Source organism: Poromitra crassiceps, assembly GCF_964638095.1.
Source record: "Poromitra crassiceps genome assembly, chromosome: 22".
Taxonomy (NCBI): Eukaryota; Metazoa; Chordata; class Actinopteri; order Beryciformes; family Melamphaidae; genus Poromitra; species Poromitra crassiceps.
In genome coordinates, this window is record NC_139647.1 from 3,593,791 (window position 1) to 3,613,850 (window position 20,060).

Below are 20,060 nucleotides of genomic sequence, written 5' to 3' on the forward strand. Positions count from 1 at the left end.
AACATTATCGCTGCTTAATTATGAATGACCGATTAATCAAGCTAATCTAATATTCACCATTATGTTGATGTTATTAAAGTGCATCGCCCGGAATGACAAAGTGGCTTAATGTAGGCCTACCCTCTGTTGGTCAGACGTGGCCGGGCCGGGACACACGCTCAGGCCCGTTTCTACGAGTCCTGCCCGGGACACACGCTCAGGCCCGTTTCTACCAGCATGCATTGCACCCCCAGTTTCATATTTTCCACCCTCAGTTGAAATTTGCATCTGCGGCCGATATGACTGTTTTCAGAGGCTGTAACAGGCTCATTTTTACAGGTCAACTGAAGATCCTGGTATCATATGAAACTATAAGACCTAAGGCATCCATTGGTACCAACCATGTCATACTAGCTTGTCGACAAGGAGGCTAAATAACGCTACAAAATGACACATTTTGGTGAGGGGAAAAACTGCCAAGGCCATTTTCAAGGGGTCCCTTGACCTCTCACCTCAACATATCTGAATGAGAATGAGTTCTGTGGGTACCCACGAGTCTCCCCTTTGCAGACATGCCCACTTTATACTAATCCCATGCAGTTTTTGCAAAAACCATGCAGTGTTTTGCATGCAGTATAAATGGATTATATTTTGCCTACTCTATTTGAATATTTCTACATACTGGGGTCACTAAGCAGTCTTGGAATTGCATAAATTGGGTATGACTGGAAAGCTGAGACTCTTGTGGATTCAATGAGCCCACTTGTATTCATGTGTGATGATGCTAGTCTCCATAGTAGCCATTTCACTGTATGAGTCCATTTTCATCTGTTCATTGGGGACCATGCTTGGGACCCGTAACACCTAGCTAGGCCTACACTATTTTCCATTGCTGTTGCCAGCCCACACTGTTGTTCTGGAACAGTGTGACACTGCTGTAAGCCAACCTGCATGCTGGTGTGTGTGTGTGTGTGTGTGTGTGTGTGTGTGTGTGTGTGTGCTCGTGCATGTGTGTGTGTGTGTGTGTGTGTGTATGTGGGTGGGTGTGTGTGTGAGCCTACCTGCACGCGGGCTTCAGTCAGGTTGATCTTCATGGCCAGCTCCTCACGCGTGAACACATCAGGGTAGTGCGTCTGTGCGAACACTGCCTCCAGAGCCTCCAGCTGCAGGCAGGGACACACACACACGCACATGCATGCACACACACACACACACACACACACACACACACACACACACACACACACACACACACACACACACACACACACACACACACACACACACACACAGAGCAAGGTGCACTGTTACAATCACTTTTTAAATTGTTTTGATTAATATGTTCAGTTAGGTTTATCAGTTATTATTAGCCTATTCTTTCTTTCTGTTCTGTTTCTGTTAAGCCTATTTTCTTTTTAATATTTACCTAATTAGGCCTATTATGTTTCAAAATGAAAAACTCACGTAAAGCTCCCTACATCTGACAAGGACATTGAAAAAATAAATAAATTGTGTATCAATATATGAACAAATTGGTTTTGCATGCCCATAGGGGCAATTTAATGAAGTCTTTTAGTTGCGTTTTTATTAATTGATCCTCAACAGAAAATTACTAAAATACATGACTATTGCTTTGTAGATGAGCCCCACAACAATATTTTCAAATGTGGTGAGGCAAAGTGATATTTCCTTTATGCTGTATTACCTTGTTATATGAACATAAAAGGCCTCTTATGTTGTGCTAGAATTTGGAGAGCCTCCCTGCACACTATAGTCATAATTTCTGAAAACTCAGGTCATATATTTCCAAGGCTTGTATTAATAGATTTCTCCCTTCAGACGTTTCGAAGTTGTTCTAGACATTTGGTGGGAATGGGATATATATTTACCTGTTGCAAGGTAAATGTTGTTCTATTTCTGCGCTGTTTTCTACGTAGAAATCCATCGTCAAAATCAGCTGGGGCGTGGTTGGTAAATCCGCTTGAATTCACTGAAAAGTTAATTTAAGATCAGTGGTTTTCCCCCCATAAAAAAGAGCATTTAAAATATCAGGCTTTTATTAAAATAAATTGAGTAAACATAGCAATAAAAGGAATAAATGCGGAGTGTTTAAAATAAAAAGTAAGAAAGTAAGAACAGTCAGGCTAAAGGCCAAAGCAGGCGTGATTATTTAGGCTGATAGGACCTTGTTTGGTAAGAGGTAGTGCAATCCGCTGTATTTCGATTAAATGCATGAAACATTGATGCCGGGTGTCTGAGGGGAACCCTGGCGGTCTAAGAGCCATGACACACAACATCTGTGCCCGGGACAAAACACCCTCTGCCCCCGCCCGGGACAATACACCCTCTGCCCCCGCCCGGGGCCAAACCACCAGTGTTCTCTCTGTGCGCCATATGACTGTCTCCCCTTTTGACATACATCTTTATGAGGTAGTACATTAGCAAGTGATAATAAAACGGTGTCAAGTTATAGTGGGATTTTAAAGGGGAAACTTCTGAAAAATATAAAATAGATTTCACTAGGGTTTCCCATAATGATGATGATCACTGACTGGAGCTTAGAGTTTAGTTTACCCATATTTTATTATTATCACTACAAAAAAAAAAAAAAAAAAAAAGATTTCAATTGTTTATGCTATTTTCACCGTCAACTAAACACAGGCTATTCAAATTATTTATAAAAGACAAAAGATGTATCCGCTCTCCAAAACAACACAACAAACTATAGCCTACTACTGCACTATACCGCACACACTCTCACATCACGCACGCAGACGCAGCCCAAAAGTTTAGACTCAGATTTACGCACAGAAAACGCACTCGCAGATATAGCCTAAAAAACACGTTTTCCAAGTGAAACGGCGCAAAAATCAGCTGAAAAATAAGGAGGTTGTGCAAATGATGGCGATGACTTACATGTGTTGGTACGACAGCACTCTCCGTCCAGCTGAGGCGGGCAGTGGAAGTAAAACATAGCGAGCGACTCGGTGCTGCGAATCTGAATCTGCAAACAGACAAAAGTTTCAACCCCAAACAGCGCTAGCCTGCAGCTGCTACAAGACACACAGGCAAGGATCAGTTATAGAGGTGGAAAATCAACATGAAATCAGTCCAGGGAACAGAGAGATGAGAGGAGCCTACCTGCAGGGAGGATGCAGCGAGGTCCTGCTCTGCATGGAGAGAAGTGGCTGCTGCACTTCCACTGACTCTCTGCCTGGGAGTGTCCAGATGTCTCTCTCTCCCCTCTCACACACACACTTCTCCCTCTCTCTCTCTTCTCACACACACTTCTCCCTCTCCCTCTCTCACCTGCCGCCTCTCTCACACACCCACACACACACTCGCTCCTCTGTCTCTCTTCATCTCTCTCCCCTCTCTCTGTCTCACACACACACACACACACACACACACACACACACACACACACACACACACACACACACACACACACACACACACACACACACACACACACACACACACACACACACACTCTGTCTCTCTCTCTGGGAGTGTCCAGATGTCTCTCTAACTGTATAACTGTCTACAGAGTGTTAAGGCTTTCAGCTCGTGTCGCAGAATCTCACGCCTAATTGGTCCTAATCGGATTATCATGGCTTTGTCTCTCTCACCCCCAACCCCTGGTGTGTGCGTGTGTGTGTGTGTGTGTGTATGTGTGTGAGAGAGAGAGAGAGAGAGAGGGGGGGGGGGGGGGGGGGGGGGGCGTGGGGTAGGCTATACCCCGGGTGGCAAACTGCAGATTTGCTCTGGTGCCAAAAAATGCATCACAAGTGATTGTTATTCCAGAGTCAAACCTATTCCCTAACCATAAACACGCACACATATATCCGGTGCAATTTTTTTTATTTGCTTCTTATATTATATTAAAAAAGGAGGATGGCTGCTTTTGTGTTGTAGATTGACTGTCGGGTTGGTTAATTGCTCGTCAGGGTGTGTTAGGCGGTCCACTTTACAAGTGTAGAACACTCACAAGGCCAAAATTTTGATTTTGTTCACAGCATGGGGTCCCGCGATTTATTTCGCTTCCACAGATAAATGATGTGCTGCGGGACCCTTTCAATTAGTTTTAAAGCGCATGTGGGACGGCAGAGCGCAGACGCCACGCGTCTCGGAGGCGGAGGCGAAATGAGGCTTCGAGAAGCAGCTGAAATTTAGAAGAGGAGAGCGGGATTGGACTAAACCACATAAAGTGCAGAAAATCCCTGCTAATGGCGCGTAATTGGTTCTGTAATATCATTACAGGCGGATAATGGCCAGTTACAGGGCCCCGCGCTATTAAGGGTTTCCCTGGCGTGCAGCGTTTATGTTATTAAAGGGGGAATATAATGATATTTTAGTTATTAAATGCGCGTAATTAATTTATGCACCACTGAAAATAAAGTTGTTATTATGACCTCGGCGAGGTGCGTGGAGAAAATTGAAATCAAATAACGGTTGATAACTTTATTCCAATATTTGGTCTAGACAAGTCTGATAAGAGTGCAGGCCTATAGAGAAAGTGTCAGGCCTACTTCCTGTCAGGTCAGCCCCTCTCTGCTCCCGTCCTGTTAGATAACTCAATAATACAATGTTCGGTGGCTTGGAATCATTTTACAAGTCAACCAGGTTTAGTAGATTTCTGCCAAGAACGAACACCGGGACACGTTTCAGCACCGTGGACAGCTCCACCGTGGCCCTACTAATCAACTCTGCTTCAACAGAACGAGAGATTTTCAAAGACTTGAAGCTCCTAAATGAGAGGCGATTGGGTGTGGGGGGTGGGTTAAAAAAAATCATAATAATTTGGCACACTGATTGTCTAACAGTTGAGTATTGATCACAAATGTTCTGGGCAAATGCAGGAGTCAACATCTGATAATTGTAATTAAAAGCCTGCAAATTCAAGCCATCTTCCTTCTTTGTTCACATATTAGTCTTAAGTGTGTGTGTCAACTATTTCACAATACACAAACGGGCAGAGACAAGCAATCATATTAATTAGGGCTTTATTACATCCAATTATGCAATAATCCCATGTCATTCTCTATAAAACCAAACTCAACACCTCTGCAATTTGCAACAGCTTCCACAAAGCAGAGGTAGATGACTTTTATGTTGCAGGAGTCCTCCACAATCTGAATCCATAGCTTAAGAAAATAAGTCAGACAATACAAAATGCACTAAAACTTGGTAGGTGGATTCGATATTTACAAAATGACAGTAGCCTACTCTGTAATCTTTCCCCCATAGATAACATGCATATTATCAGTGAGTAATGACATATTGGATGCGAATAAGGTCCAGCTCTGAGTAAATCATTACTCGACACAGTTCTAACTGTCCGGCCAAAATAAGTGAATTCAAGTACATCCAGGTATAAACAACAATGAACAAAAACAAAAGCAATTTCAATAACGTCTGAAGAAGCAAAACACTCAAGTCACATTTGTAGCTGAAATGCATACATTAGATATTGTAAGATTAGGGCTGTCTCCTATACTCAATACAACCAATAATCATCTCATCTCATCAGCTAATGCAATAGCCCATTTATTAACTGTTCATATGTGAAATGGTTCTTCATACAGTGTCCGTCAGTAAATGGCTAATCTTGTAAAATAACACATTTTGAGCAAGTGTGACCAATGTATTTTTGGAAGTAGCGTACTGTTGTCGTGACAACAGATACATCTCAAGTACTTTTTTTGGTCTCTGCCCCCCCCCCCCCCCATTTACCGCCCAATTGTACTTGTCAAATTTCCTCCTGCTGCTCCCTCTGCCGATCTGGGGAGAGGCGTAGACTAGCATCATGCTTCCTCCGACACATGCGCAGTTGCCAGCCGCTTCTTTTCACCTGACAGCGGGGAGCTTCACCGGCAGGACGTAGCACGTGGGAGGATCACACTACTCCCGCCAGTTCCCTTCCGCCCCGAGCAGGCGCCCCGACCGATCAGAGGAGGTGCTAGAGCTCAGGAAGTACAGTTTTAAAGAAACAGCTCATGTCACAACTACAACAAAAATAAAACATGAAAAACAACAGAACAGAATGACTGAAATCTCTTTGCTGGCGCACATACAGAGTGATAGTTGACTTGTACATGAAGTGGGGACAGCCTGAACAGTGAATGTATTTGCCCAGTCTGGACTAACAAGCTATCTTGAGTTTTCATTTCTCCTCTTCACGGCGTCCTCCGCTCAGCGGTAGCTCTCCTTCAGTCTCCAGATGCCCTCCTGTCCAGAGGTCCTGTGGAAGTCACAGATGCTCCTCAGCAGCTCTCTGAAGACGGGGGCCTGTTGCTGGGTCAGTCTGGGTGTGAAGTACTCCAGCACCTCGTGGGTGCTGGCCTCCCCGTCCACATGGGCCTGGAGGGCTATGAAGTTGCGCAGGTCCACTAGCAGCTCGTCGTGCTCGGTGGGGGCGGGGGCAGGGGCGGGGCCGCTGTTTGCCCCGCCCTCTCCCTCTGCCTCCGCCTCCTCTGTCTGGCTGGAGGGCACGCTGAGGTGGTTGCGGGCTCTAATCTTGGCCAGCAGGGAGGAGGAGGAGAGCGGGGCGGAGCTCGAGTCTCCTTCTGCCCCCTCGCCGCTGAAATGAGCCCCAGAGCCAGGCTTCTTGGGAACAGACTGCCTTATAATCACAGCATCCTAAACAGAGACATAGATGCATTTATGATCACAGAATAGATGATAGAACTAACACTTAAAGCCCCCCTGCAGTGTATTTGATCATTTTTAAGATATTTCATATTTTTCTGAGTCATGTCACACTGTTCGTTTTTTTTTTTTTTTTTACAAATAACTTAATTTTGTAATCAAGTTCAAAAATCTAATTTAGTAGCTAAAATGGGAGGAGTACGTATGACTAGTAGTGGAACTAGTTACACGTATTAGAATTTGATTCTGGCTCAGGACGAGCTAGCATCTTAACTAGCTGGTTGTTAGCTATGTTAGCAAAGCCTGTTGCCTGCTGCTGTACTAAGCTACATCGGGCTCAAAATGCCACTGATGTGACTGAAACACTAGCTAGCTAGTAAGTACAAGTCACCCTGATTTTAATGGTGCAATTAGTTTTGAAATCTGTTGCCTGGTTGTTGAATTCTGGAAGCTATTGTCCCTTGTGGCTACGCTACAGAGGACGAGGAACATCTGCATACGGTTTCCGGGCCAGTGTAGCTTACGCAAATAGCGTAGCACAGAATCGGATTATGTACAACTATTAACCAGGCGCCCACAGAGGGTTTGAAAAAGCAGTTCACCAGGTAGGAACACTGGCTGGATGGGGGCATTAATGCATTTCCCCTATAAAACTACTGTTACCTTGCACTTGTCTGAAGTAAGGGCAGACGGAGGAGCAGGTGCAGAGAGGAGAGGATTCTTCTTTTGCCCAAACCGTTTCCTAGGATAGCGAGAGTGAAGAGCAGAGATCTTTGCGTCAAATGAGATTAGTGAAACAACCCTAGAGACTGTGATGGTGCCTAGAGACTGTGATGGTGCCTAGAGACTGTGATGGTGCCTAGAGACTGTGATGGTGCCTAGAGACTGTGATGTGCCTAGAGACTGTGATGGTGCCTAGAGACTGTGATGTGCCTAGAGACTGTGATGTGCCTAGAGACTGTGACGGTGAGAGTTTGCATGTACCTAGCAGGCGGGGGAGGGGGTCTGTTGTAGGGCAGCCTGCACTTTTGCCGGGACATTTTCAGGACTTTCATTGCGTCTTTAGCCACCCTGTTGGCTTCTGCCTCCACCAGAACATAGTCGGGGTTGGACGCCTCCATGATGGTATCATGCTGCATCACGCTGTGGATACCTGGAGAAGACCGAGGAGGAGCAGAGATAGGAGAGGGGAGAGGGAATCTTATTGTTTTGTGTTCATTACAAATGTCTGACTGCAGATCGTGTTTCAGCCCAGTCTCCAGAATAAAATGTCGGCATTGCATGTTTCTGCATTCCACAGGATTATGTATACGAAGATGTCTGAACCAAAATATGTTGCTTATGGGGGGCACGGTGGCGCAGTGGTAGCGCTGTCGCCTCACAGCAAGAAGGTCCTGGGTTCGATTCTGGTTCGGTGCTGTGGACGCTGAGGGTGTGTCCCTATCCCCATGTCCTCAGTACCTACGGCCCAGGTGGGCTCGTCAAAAATAGCCTTTTTGTGCGGAGTTTGCATGTTCTCCCCGTGCTCCCTCCAGATAGGAACCCCCCGCTAAAAACATGCAAAAAATAAATAAATTATAAAATAAATACGTTGCTCATCACATTTCTAGATACATGAATAGTAAACGTTATACACGTCATGTTAGCTGCCTAAAGCTAACAAAGTCGCTTTGTTGCCTAAACCTAAAAGTTGTTTTATTGGCGCTTAACGTTGGAAAGGCAGCGTGGTTTTAAAATTAACTGCCTTTTTGCTTAAAATTTACATTGAGATTGTAGACATAAAATGCCACGTTTTAGAAATGCATTTGGCCAAGGTTTTGTTTCAAATTGACGTTGATATCCTACATATCGCTGGTTTTCACACACGTAAAATGCCAACGTCTTATTCTGCCGACTGGGTTGGTTTGTTAACAAAGACATACCGGATTTCCTGAAGAGCTTGGCCAATACATAATCGTCACTGTTCTTCTGGTCTTCCTTGTCCTTATGGTCCTCACTCGTCTCCTTCTTATAGGTCCTTCTCTTCACCAAGTGGGAGATGCGTTGGCCCTCACACCGAGCGTCCTGGGAGGAATGGTGTCTGCGCTTCCTGTGGTTGCGTCTGTCCGAGTCGGCCGCGTCGCAGTGCTTCCTCTTTTGCCGGTGTTTCTGTGGGCTGCTCGGGGCAGAGTCTCTGCGTCGGTGCGAGTTGGAGTGTTTACCCGTCGGCGTGGCTGCATCCCCATCTCTGCCATTCTGTCCCGAGTCCTGCGTACTCGCTGAAACATTTGGCTCCACTTTTACTCCATTTTGATTGGTGCCTTGACCGTCTGTCAGAACGTCTGGTTGACCCTGAGAGGTTTTACTACACAGAGAGACGCTCCCATCTCCTGATGCAGGAATGTTGGTTGGGGAGTGGTTGCTGTCTGCACCGGCTTCATTCTGCTTGGCTGAGGAGGGTTTACCTTCTGCAGCCGTTTGATTCTGCTTGGCTGAGGAGGGTTTACCTGTGTGGTTGAGATGGTTTGGGCGGTGCGATGATCTCTGCCTCTCTGGTCTCTTGGGAGCCTGGACATCTGAGCCGGTACCTACGAAGACCAAAGAAAAACGATATGTTAGATTTTTGCACTAGTAATCTGACAGTAGTATGGCGGCACAGAGGAAACAAATTTGTGTATGAGACCCATATTAAATAAATAAATAATGGTAGTAAGATTATGAAATACAATACAAGCTAGTCATACAACAGAAGAATCAACACACCTGCAAATATGGCACTTGTCTCCGTCGCCTGAGTCCCGTCAGGGCTGACTAGAGTGAAGAGCTCATAAATATCGTTGGACTTGAAGAAGCGTCTTTGTTTGGGGTCCTTTAGAACACGGTTGGTCAGAAACTGTTTGAAGATTTGCCTGAAGTATACAAGAAAAACATATGACATGACATAGTTGAGTGTACTAAGCTATTCAACACCATTACTTAGCTCAGCAGGCAACCGTGACACTTTTAGTGCCATTTACACCTGGCACTAACATGCGTTTTCTGTGACCAGATTGCAATCAGATGGCAGAAATGGTTGTCCTCTCAATCCGCATAAAGTTGCTGTATCCAGATTGAGAGGACACATTGCATTTACACTCGTGTTCAATGTGTACACAATGCATCCCTGACCACCTCCGGAGGTGGTTTGGCCGATCAGATTGCAATCCTTCTTCAATGCGTTTTGGGGGTGTTTACACCTGTACTTTCAAGGGATAAAGCACAATCTGATTGGAATCTGATGACAGAAAACACATGTTAATGCCAGGTGTAAACGGCCTCAGAGTCACCCCAGAGTAGCTTGGCTACTGGATGAGAACATTGGGTCATATCATTACAAACAACAAAACTCTATTACTGTAATATTGGGGGGATGGACAAACAAAAATAAAACAAACTGATATCCATCCATTAAGAAAGCTTCCTTCATACTATGGTTATGTATCAAAGTAGAATCTGGGAGGTTGTTTTGGACCTTGGAAGCAATTTGCAGGCCCAAACCAAACAGAGCAACAATTTAGAAATCCTAGACTGGTCATTTAATAATGAAGCGAAGCTTTTCAATTACTGAGTCCTGGAACACTGCCCATAGTAATTAGTCATGCCATTATTACAGATGCTCATCCAGGACTGTGTGAAGTCAATGGAGAAGAACATCAGAACACAACACTGTGTGTGATGAAGGCACTGTGAAGGACCATTACTGTTGTTTTTTTTATTATGAAAATGTTAAGTTCTCCGATCAAATATTACAGTAGGTGTGAAGAAGTGCTTACAGCGAAACATGACAAGAACATGAAAAAGCAGCTTTGACAGACACAGTGCATCCATCTGACCTGTGGTAGATCTTCTCCTCGATGGTCCCTGCAGTCAGCAGTCTATAGATGGTCACTTGCTGTGTTTGACCGATCCTCCATGCTCGCTCTCGTGCCTACGCACAGCACAAAACATGGCATGACATGATGTAAACAAGGGATGTAATGAGGACAATACAAATACAGCATAAAGCTGATCTCCGGCTAGAAATAGGTCCATTTATGTCAAAAAAGAAAGAAAAAAGAAAGAAAGAAAAAATAAGTTGCTCAAAACTGTGTGTGTGTGTGTGTGTGTGTGTGTGTGTGCGTGTGTGTGTTGGACCTGTGTGTCGGTGCTGGGGTTCCAGTCTGGGTCGTAGATGATGACTGTGTGTGTGTGTGTGTGTGTGTGTGTGTGTGTGTTGGACCTGTGTGTGTGTGTGTGTGTTGGACCTGTGTGTGTGTGTGTGTGTGTGTGTGTGTGTGTGTGTGTGTGTGTGTGTGTGTGTGTGTGTTGGACCTGTGTGTCCGTGCTGGGGTTCCAGTCTGTGTCGTAGATGATGACACTGTGTGTGTGTGTGTGTGTGTGTGTGTGTGTGTGTGTGTGTGTGTTGGACCTGTGTGTGTGTGTGTGTGTGTGTGTGTGTGTGTGTGTGTGTGTTGGACCTGTGTGTCGGTGCTGGGGTTCCAGTCTGGGTCGTAGATGATGTGTGTGTGTGTGTGTGTGTGTTGGACCTGTGTGTGTGTGTGTGTGTGTGTGTGTGTGTGTGCGTGTGCGTGTGTGTGTGTTGGACCTGTGTGTCGGTGCTGGGGTTCCAGTCTGGGTCGTAGATGATGACTCTGTTGGCTCCAGTGAGATTGACTCCCAGACCTCCAACTCTGGTGGTCAACAAGAAGAGAAAGATGGACCTGTCCTGTGTGAGAGAAAGAAAGAGGGAAAAAACACAGGAGACAATTCTCTTTATTTGCTTAAAATGTCAGTTCAACATTCACACAATGGTCTATTCATTAGGCTTATAAATGTGGGTTATAATGATATGAAAGAAATTAGCATTTTGTTTAAATAATAATTTAATGCCAAAGCAACATTACTGTGTCCTCTCATTAACCCCCTTTTTAGGGATAATCAAGTAGCCTTGATCAATCACGGGGCAACTTGTTTTGAATTGCAGCTGCATTTCTGATACCGTAACATTTTAAATAGCGATTGTAAAATATTGCTATGCGTTTCTATTGAACCATCTCAGACTATGGCAGCATAACTGATCATATAATTCCCAGAATGCAGTGGTGTTTTCCAATGAAGACACACTGAGTGACCATATATTGTTATAATGCTTACAAAGTGATCAAAGTGTGGGGCATATCAGTATTTCAGTACAAAGACAATAAGGAGGGGGGGGAGGGAAGGGAAGAAAGAAAAACAACAGATTGTTGTCGATGAGTGTTTTCACCCGGGGGTTAGCAGGTTTCCACTGAAGCATTTTCCCTCAGGGGGGGATTTTCATGGGAAACACTCAGGAGCCATTAGAGATGGCTAATCCTTACCTCGTTGTAGCGTGCGATGAGCGGCTGTCGGGAGGCTATGGAGGTGGTGCCGTCCATCTTCACGTACGAGTAGCTATTCTCCCTGGCAAACACCTGCAAGATCTCCAACATCTGGGAGGGAGGCAGAAGAAAGAGAAATAAAGAGATAAGAGTGAGAGAGAGAGGGGGGAGAGAGGTGCTGAGGTTTGGATTATCTCTAACAGGATTAGAGCAGATTAATATTACATGGACAGAGATACCGACAGGGAGGGTCTCAGGTTCCCTCTGAGCTATAATCTCATCGGTATTGACTGCAACAGCTGGGGCCTCTCTCTCATACACCCTCTCTCTCTCTCTTTCTCTCTCACACACACAAGTTTTGCAGCCACGTGTTCTAGGTAGACAATGCAATGCAGAAACAACATTTGCTGGCAATGACAATTCGGGTTCTAACTAAACGTCTATGAAAGCAATCAGTCACTAAATGAATCAGCAGGCTACCGTGCTAACCTGTCTGGACTGAGTGAAGAGCAGGACTCTGTGGATCTGAACATGTTGCTAACCTGTCTGGACTGAGTGAAGAGCAGGACTGTGGATCTTGAACGTGTTGCTAACCTGTCTGGACTGAGTGAAGAGCAGGACTCTGTGGATCTTAAACGTGTTGCTAACCTGTCTGGACTGAGTGAAAAGTAGGACTCTGTGGATCTTGAACGTGTTGCTAACCTGTCTGGACTGAGTGAAGAGCAGGACTGTGGATCTGAACGTGTTGCTAACCTGTCTGGACTGAGTGAAGAGCAGGACTGTGGATCTTGAACGTGTTGCTAACCTGTCTGGACTGAGTGAAGAGCAGGACTGTGGATCTGAACATGTTGCTAACCTGTCTGGACTGAGTGAAGAGCAGGACACTGTGGATCTGAACGTGTTGCTAACCTGTCTGGATGAGTGAAGAGCAGGACTGTGTGGATCTAAACGTGTTGCTAACCTGTCTGGACTGAGTGAAGAGCAGGACTCTGTGGATCTTGAACGTGTTGCTAACCTGTCTGGACTGAGTGAAGAGCAGGACTGTGGATCTGAACGTGTTGCTAACCTGTCTGGACTGAGTGAAGAGCAGGACTCTGTGGATCTTGAACGTGTTGCTAACCTGTCTGGACTGAGTGAAGAGCAGGACACTGTGGATCTAAACGTGTTGCTAACCTGTCTGGACTGAGTGAAGAGCAGGACTGTGGATCTGAACGTGTTGCTAACCTGTCTGGACTGAGTCAAGAGCAGGACTCTGTGGATCTGAACGTGTTGCTAACCTGTCTGGACTGAGTGAAGAGCAGGACTCTGTGGATCTTGAACATGTTGCTAACCTGTCTGGACTGAGTGAAGAGCAGGACTCTGTGGATCTTGAACATGTTGCTAACCTGTCTGGACTGAGTGAAGAGCAGGACTCTGTGGATCTTGAACGTGTTGCTAACCTGTCTGGACTGAGTGAAGAGCAGGACTCTGTGGATCTTGAACATGTTGCTAACCTGTCTGGACTGAGTGAAGAGCAGGACTCTGTGGATCTTGAACATGTTGCTAACCTGTCTGGACTGAGTGAAGAGCAGGACTCTGTGGATCTTGAACGTGTTGCTAACCTGTCTGGACTGAGTGAAGAGCAGGACTCTGTGGATCTTGAACATGTTGCTAACCTGTCTGGACTGAGTGAAGAGCAGGACTCTGTGGATCTAAACGTGTTGCTAACCTGTCTGGACTGAGTGAAGAGCAGGACTCTGTGGATCTTGAACGTGTTGCTAACCTGTCTGGACTGAGTGAAGAGCAGGACTCTGTGGATCTGAACGTGTTGCTAACCTGTCTGGACTGAGTGAAGAGCAGGACTCTGTGGATCTGAACGTGTTGCTAACCTGTCTGGACTGAGTGAAGAGCAGGGCCCAATTCCAATCCGCCCCCTAAACACTCAAGCCCTGAACCCTCAGTCCCTCTAATGGCCGCCATCTGAAAGTGGTTGAGTCATCAAGTGTGGAAGGGATCCACATTGGATAAATAAGAGGAGTGGGACAGCAGAGCCCTTTGCACTTGACAAGATGATGGTGACTCTGGCACGTTTGGGGTTTGCTATATATTGTTTATTGTCAAGAGACGCTTTGAGGAATAGACTCCCTGATGAGTCTGTTCTCATCCAGGCTCTGGCTCCAAGTGGACAACAGCTCATTTAAAAATAAATGTAGCCTACTGCAAAATCTGCAATCTGCAACATGTGTAATTATAATTAAAATAAGCATAATAATGACATGTCACCCAACATTATACACAATGTCAATACTGTACAATACAGATTCGGTAAAACTATTTCTCATTCATCAAAAAAGTTGTGGATTGCAATTGTAGACCTAATAGAAATGATCGATGATTATTCTAGGATTGTGTAAAATAACTACCGTACTTGCATTCCTCTGATATAATATTTTTGTCTAATCTGAAATCCCTATTAATGTAATGTTTCATTGTCAATTAAGGCATTCCAGCGCACTCGCAAACACCGCGTTCGTTTCGCGCGTGTTGTTTTATTTTTTTGACAGATATTTGCAGCCTTCCCCGTTTTATACATCACAACGCTATGCATTGTGGGCAATTCCCTTTCCATAAGTGGCCATAGCTGCTCCCTTACGGTAAGGGGGCAGAAAGGGCTCACTCCGAGCCCTCATTCACTTTGCGATTTCACCGTGGGACATCCCTAAACCCTCACTCCCTTCACGTGAACGCGCCTCTAAGGGCTTGAGTCAGTAAGGGGGCGGATTGGAATTGGGCCCAGGACTGTGGATCTGAACGTGTTGCTAACCTGTCTGGACTGAGTGAAGAGCAGGACTCTGTGTCCCTGTTTGAACCAGAGGCGCAGCAGCGACTCCACCACCATCAGCTTGCCCGAGCGTTTCCAGTAGCCAAAGTGTTCCTCCTCGGTCAGCTGCTCCTCCGGGATGCCCCTCAGGATGCGCGGGCCGCCCGACAGCAGGTCCGGGTGGTTACACACCTTACGCAGAGCAATCAACCCGGCGAAGACCTAAACGAGACAGAACTGTTTCAACACAACCTCTCAAATACCTTGTCTCACCATCTCAAGACTGTCTCAAAGATATGGACAGAGTCACCGTGAGGACACCCATTGGTTTTTGAAGCCTAGTGTGGCCGTCGCCATCTTGGGGTTCTTGTGCAGCTCGAACGGGACTGGGCGAGATCAAGGGTTTCCCAGAGCCACAGCTCTGCCTGCTATTGGTCCAGAGCCACAGCTCTGCCTGCTATTGGTCCAGAGCCACAGCTCTGCCTGCTATTGGTCCAGAGCCACAGCTCTGCCTGCTATTGGTCCAGAGCCACAGCTCTGCCTGCTATTGGTCCACGATCAGCCGGCGACCTGTCATTCGCCCCCAAAACAACGTCTTTTCTATCCTCTATTTGACTCTAAATGGAAGAGTTATATACAAGCTCCGCCCCCCGGTGTTATGAAAGGTGAAATTAGCTATAGCGACCAAAAGTGTGTTTCGAATGAGGGTGTAACCATGCTTAATCTGGTTGTAAAGATGAATCAGGGTGTAACCATGTTTAATCTGGTTGTAAAGATGAATCAGGGTGTAACCATGCTTAATCTGGTTGTAAAGATGTCCATTTTAACATGGGGGGTGAACGGGGAATGACTCCCTTTTGGAGGCAGCCTCAAGTGGCCATTCGGGGGAACTGCAACTTTTGGCTTCCTCTGAGAAACCAAGAGCTTGCCACATGCCACCATCCTAATGTCGAACTTAAAAGATGGATATGGAATGTTGGTAGACATTTGACTGGATATATTACAGCATTGCACCTTTAAACAAACCGGAAAAATACATGCATTTACTTTAGCCTACAGGAATGAGTTACATAATTTATTTACGGACAATAAAGCTTGTTTCTTGATGAAGGCCCAACGGTCACTGCATTAGTAATGGTGGTTAATGGACTGAGAGTGACCACTGAGTATGTCTATGAGTGTGAGAGTGTGTGTGTGTGTGTGTGTGTGTGAGTGTGTGTGTGTGTGTGTGTGAGTGCGTGTGTGTGAGAGTGTGTGTGTGTGTGTGTGTGTGTGTGAGTGTGTGTGTGTGTGTGTGTGAGTGCGTGTGTGAGTGTGTGTGAGAGTGTGTGTGTGTGTGTGTGTGTGTGTGTGTGTGTGTGTGTGTGTGAGTGTGTGTGTGTGTGTGTGTGTGTGTGTGAGTGCGTGTGTGAGTGAGTGTGTGTGTGAGTGTGTGTGTGTGCACACGCGCGCGTGTTTGTAATCCGCTGTGGTCACCCCTGGCTCTCTGACCACCTCCATTTGGGTCAGTGGTGATGAATGGCTGGTGGAGGCTCTCTCTCCAGGGTAGGTCCGGCTAATGTGAGAAGACCAACGCTACAACCTCCTTTAAAGAGACCGTCATAAAAAGGCTACCAGACTCAAGCTATTAGGAGTATAATAACATTTACACATTGGGAAAAAAGACAATTATGCCACTTTAAGGTGTTGATCTTTGAAGTGAGTAGTGCATAAAAAAAAAAACGCAAATTAATTCCTGTGAGTGAGAGAGAGAGAGAGATAGAGAGCGCAGGCGGAGGGAGAGGGCGGTTGAGATTCGTCAGTTAGTGGGTTAAATAATGAATAAGGCATGCGTTGTTCCTGGAAGTCCTCTCTCCGGCCGTGGATGTTGCCCTCCTCGTCCTTGTTACAAGGCCCGGGTCAAACAAGAGCCCAGATGGAGGAAGCCTTAACAACACAAAACACAGTGGGGCGGTTCTGGCCCTGAAAGAGAGGGTTACCTGCATGTCGCCATTTAGCATGTCGTACACCTCTTTGGAATCTAAGAATTTCTGGTACACCTCCCGCTGCTCCTCTGTTAATCTGCAAAACAGAACCTGCGCGCGCACGCGCACGCACACACACACACACACACACACACACACACACACACACACACACACACACACACCAGTGTAAAGTAGAGAGCGACCGCTATTTCAGTTGACCCATATTATTGGCCTATCACAGATATATCGGTATCAGCATATATATATATATATATATATATATATATATATATATATATATATATATATATATATATATATATATATATATATATATATATAAATTCCCACTGAAGTGTACTGATCTCATTTTGGACAATAAAGTTTATTGGTAAACTGTAAAATATCCTGCCTCAATTACATACTGTATCTTTGTCACAAGAGTGTGTATTTGCAAATGTGTATATATACGTGTGTGTGTGTGTATATATATATATGTAAATCCAGTATAGGTCAGGCCCTGGTGTGAAGAGTGTGTAGTGAGTAGTGCACATCCTCTGTAAAGCCCCTTGATGAAGTGGAGTGTGTGAGGAGAGAGATGTTTTTAGGAGGAGCTGCTGCCGTCCTGAGGGAGCGACTTAATGAGCTGAAGTGGACTGGGGGAGTCAAGCAGCATCAGCCACGAGGACAGACCAGAGACCAGCCACCTTAATGAATACCTGCTCCTTTTACTTTAGCAAGACTTTATTAGCTGGCTTCAACCTGACAACAGCCACGCACATTCATCAACTTGTGTTTACATCTGGCACATGCACTCACATGCAATCAAATAAACACCTCCCCAGATCAGACATGCAGGCATCAGAGACTGACTCTTCAATAGTTAAGACAGATTTAAAGGATTTGGGAAATACAGCAATATTTTTGCGTGGCAATATTGAACGTGGAAGTAACAATCTTTTAAAATCATACTATCATATTGTGATAATAATGTATCGTGGGGCCCCTGGTGATCTCCACCTTTATGAGTTTTCCTTTGGGGACATAATTTGCAGTTGAAAAGGGGTAAAAGAAAAATCGCAATATATGTTATCGCAATACTCAGGCTATCGCAAAATGCTTAAGATCACAATAATATATCGTATCGTGACTGAAGTATGGTGATAATACCATGTCGAGGTGCCTCTGGTGATCCCCACCCCGAGACAGAACAGGTTCAAATGTCTTGAGGCGTGATGAGTACCTGCTCATTCTTGTCAGGTAAGGAGAGGTTGGCTTTGACGTCTGCCTTCATGCGTCTGAGCAGGTAAGGGTTGATGCTGTCTCTCAGCACGCAGGCACACTTGTACGCCGTCTGCACCTGAAAATGAACAGGATCAGTTCAACCCTACAGCACTGATACCTACAGCACTGATACCTACAGCACTGATACCTACAGCACTGATACCTACAGCACTGATACCTACAGCACTGATAGCAACAGCCTGGAGAAACTCACTGTTTTCAGAGTGTGGAACACTAACACCTGTCAGTGAGCATGGAGTGTATCCTGGGGCATGATCGTCATTTAGCCTCTTATGCCCTCTCATCACCTCCCTCCTCTCCTCTCTCTGTCCCTCTCATCACCTCCTCTCCTCTCTCTGTCCCTCTCATCACCTCCCTCCTCTCCTCTCCTCTCTCTGTCCCTCTCATCACCTCCCTCCTCTCCTCTCTCTGTCCCTCTCATCACCTCCCTCCTCTCCTCTCCTCTCTCTGTCCCTCTCATCACCTCCCTCCTCTCCTCTCTCTGTCCCTCTCCTCTCCTCTCCTCTCCTCTCTCTGTCCCTCTCATCATCTCCCTCCTCTCCTCTCTCTGTCCCTCTCATCACCTCCCTCCTCTCCTCTCTCTGTCCCTCTCATCACCTCCCTCCTCTCCTCTCTCTGTCCCTCTCATCACCTCCCTCCTCTCCTCTCTCTGTCCCTCTCAGCACATCACCTCCCTCCTCTCCTCTCTCTGTCCCTCTCATCACCTCCCTCCTCTCCTCTCTCTGTCCCTCTCATCACCTCCCTCCTCTCCTCTCTCTGTCCCTCTCATCACCTCCCTCCTCTCTCTGTCCCTCTCATCACCTCCCTCCTCTCCTCTCTCTGTCCCTCTCATCACCTCCCTCCTCTCTCTGTCCCTCTCATCACCTCCCTCCTCTCTCTGTACCTCTCATCACCTCCCTCCTCTCCTCTCTCTGTCCCTCTCATCACCTCCCTCCTCTCCTCTCTCTGTCCCTCTCATCACCTCCCTCCTCTCCTCTCTCTGTCACTCTCATCACCTCCCTCCTCTCCTCTCTCTGTCCCTCTCAGCACCTCCCTCCTCTCCTCTCTCTGTCCCTCTCATCACCTCCCTCCTCTCCTCTCTCTGTCTCTCTCATCACCTCCCTCCTCTCCTCTCTCTGACCCTCTCATCACCTCCCTCCTCTCCTCTCATCACCTCCCTCCTCTCCTCTCTGTCCCTCTCATCACCTCCCTCCTCTCCTCTCTCTGTCCCTCTCAGCACAATGAGCCATTAAACATTGATCAGAGTGCTGTTGGTCTCAAGGGACAGAGCCCTGGTCTTTCATCAGTACTGCTGGCCTGCTCCATTTGAAAGGGAGGGGGTGCTTAAGAGCAAAAACTTGATGACCCCCCCCCCCCCCCCGTGCAAATGGCCTGCTACACCTCATCCAGAGTCAGGGCTAAAGGCCAGTTAGCCTTTTAAACAGTAACTCACTGAGGGTCCACAGGGGATCAAAGAAACCCCTGGTAAGGCTGGAGGGGACAATCACATGCTGGGATGCAGCCCAGAGAGGAAGGGAAGGAGAGGTGTGCAGCATCTGATCCACTGATCTCTGCCTGAGCGGCTGATCCACTGATCTCTGCTTCAGCTGCTGATCCACTGATCTCTGCTTCAGCATCTGATCCACTGATCTCTGCTTCAGCTGCTGATCCACTGATCTCTGCTTCAGCATCTGATCCACTGATCTCTGCTTCAGCATCTGATCCACTGATCTCTGCCTCAGCATCTGATCCACTGATCTCTGCCTCAGCATCTGATCCACTGATCTCTGCCTCAGCATCTGATCCACTGATCTCTGCTCAGCATCTGATCCACTGATCTCTGCCTCAGCGGCTGATCCACTGATCTCTGCTTCAGCATCTGATCCACTGATCTCTGCCTCAGCATCTGATCCACTGATCTCTGCCTCAGCGGCTGATCCACTGATCTCTGCTTCAGCTGCTGATCCACTGATCTCTGCTTCAGCATCTGATCCACTGATCTCTGCTTCAGCATCTGATCCA

General features: G+C 46.4%; 2 protein-coding genes across 2 annotated transcripts in view; both read right to left on the reverse strand.

Annotated features, from left to right (window-relative positions):
* The window catches only part of drgx (dorsal root ganglia homeobox), a gene marked incomplete at both ends in the record, with an annotated part of 7,322 nt that extends 4,369 nt beyond the window's left edge, over positions 1 to 2,953 (reverse strand). Inside the window, 3 exons of the mRNA XM_083658131.1 lie at positions 1,041 to 1,142; positions 1,869 to 1,969; positions 2,896 to 2,953. Of these exons, the coding sequence (XP_083514257.1) occupies positions 1,041 to 1,142; positions 1,869 to 1,969; positions 2,896 to 2,953 (261 nt within the window). The remainder of the gene's footprint in view (positions 1 to 1,040; positions 1,143 to 1,868; positions 1,970 to 2,895) is intronic.
* A 2,777-nt stretch (positions 2,954 to 5,730) lies between these two features.
* The window catches only part of ercc6 (excision repair cross-complementation group 6), a 37,443-nt gene continuing 23,113 nt past the window's right edge, over positions 5,731 to 20,060 (reverse strand). Inside the window, exons 12-22 of the mRNA XM_083658327.1 lie at positions 17,998 to 18,114; positions 16,767 to 16,862; positions 14,791 to 15,009; positions 11,988 to 12,098; positions 11,234 to 11,353; positions 10,482 to 10,576; positions 9,373 to 9,518; positions 8,553 to 9,197; positions 7,615 to 7,783; positions 7,294 to 7,372; positions 5,731 to 6,621 (exon numbers count right to left, since the gene is read on the reverse strand). Coding sequence (XP_083514453.1) covers positions 6,175 to 6,621; positions 7,294 to 7,372; positions 7,615 to 7,783; positions 8,553 to 9,197; positions 9,373 to 9,518; positions 10,482 to 10,576; positions 11,234 to 11,353; positions 11,988 to 12,098; positions 14,791 to 15,009; positions 16,767 to 16,862; positions 17,998 to 18,114 — 2,244 coding nt within the window. The 3' untranslated portion in view covers positions 5,731 to 6,174. The remainder of the gene's footprint in view (positions 6,622 to 7,293; positions 7,373 to 7,614; positions 7,784 to 8,552; positions 9,198 to 9,372; positions 9,519 to 10,481; positions 10,577 to 11,233; positions 11,354 to 11,987; positions 12,099 to 14,790; positions 15,010 to 16,766; positions 16,863 to 17,997; positions 18,115 to 20,060) is intronic.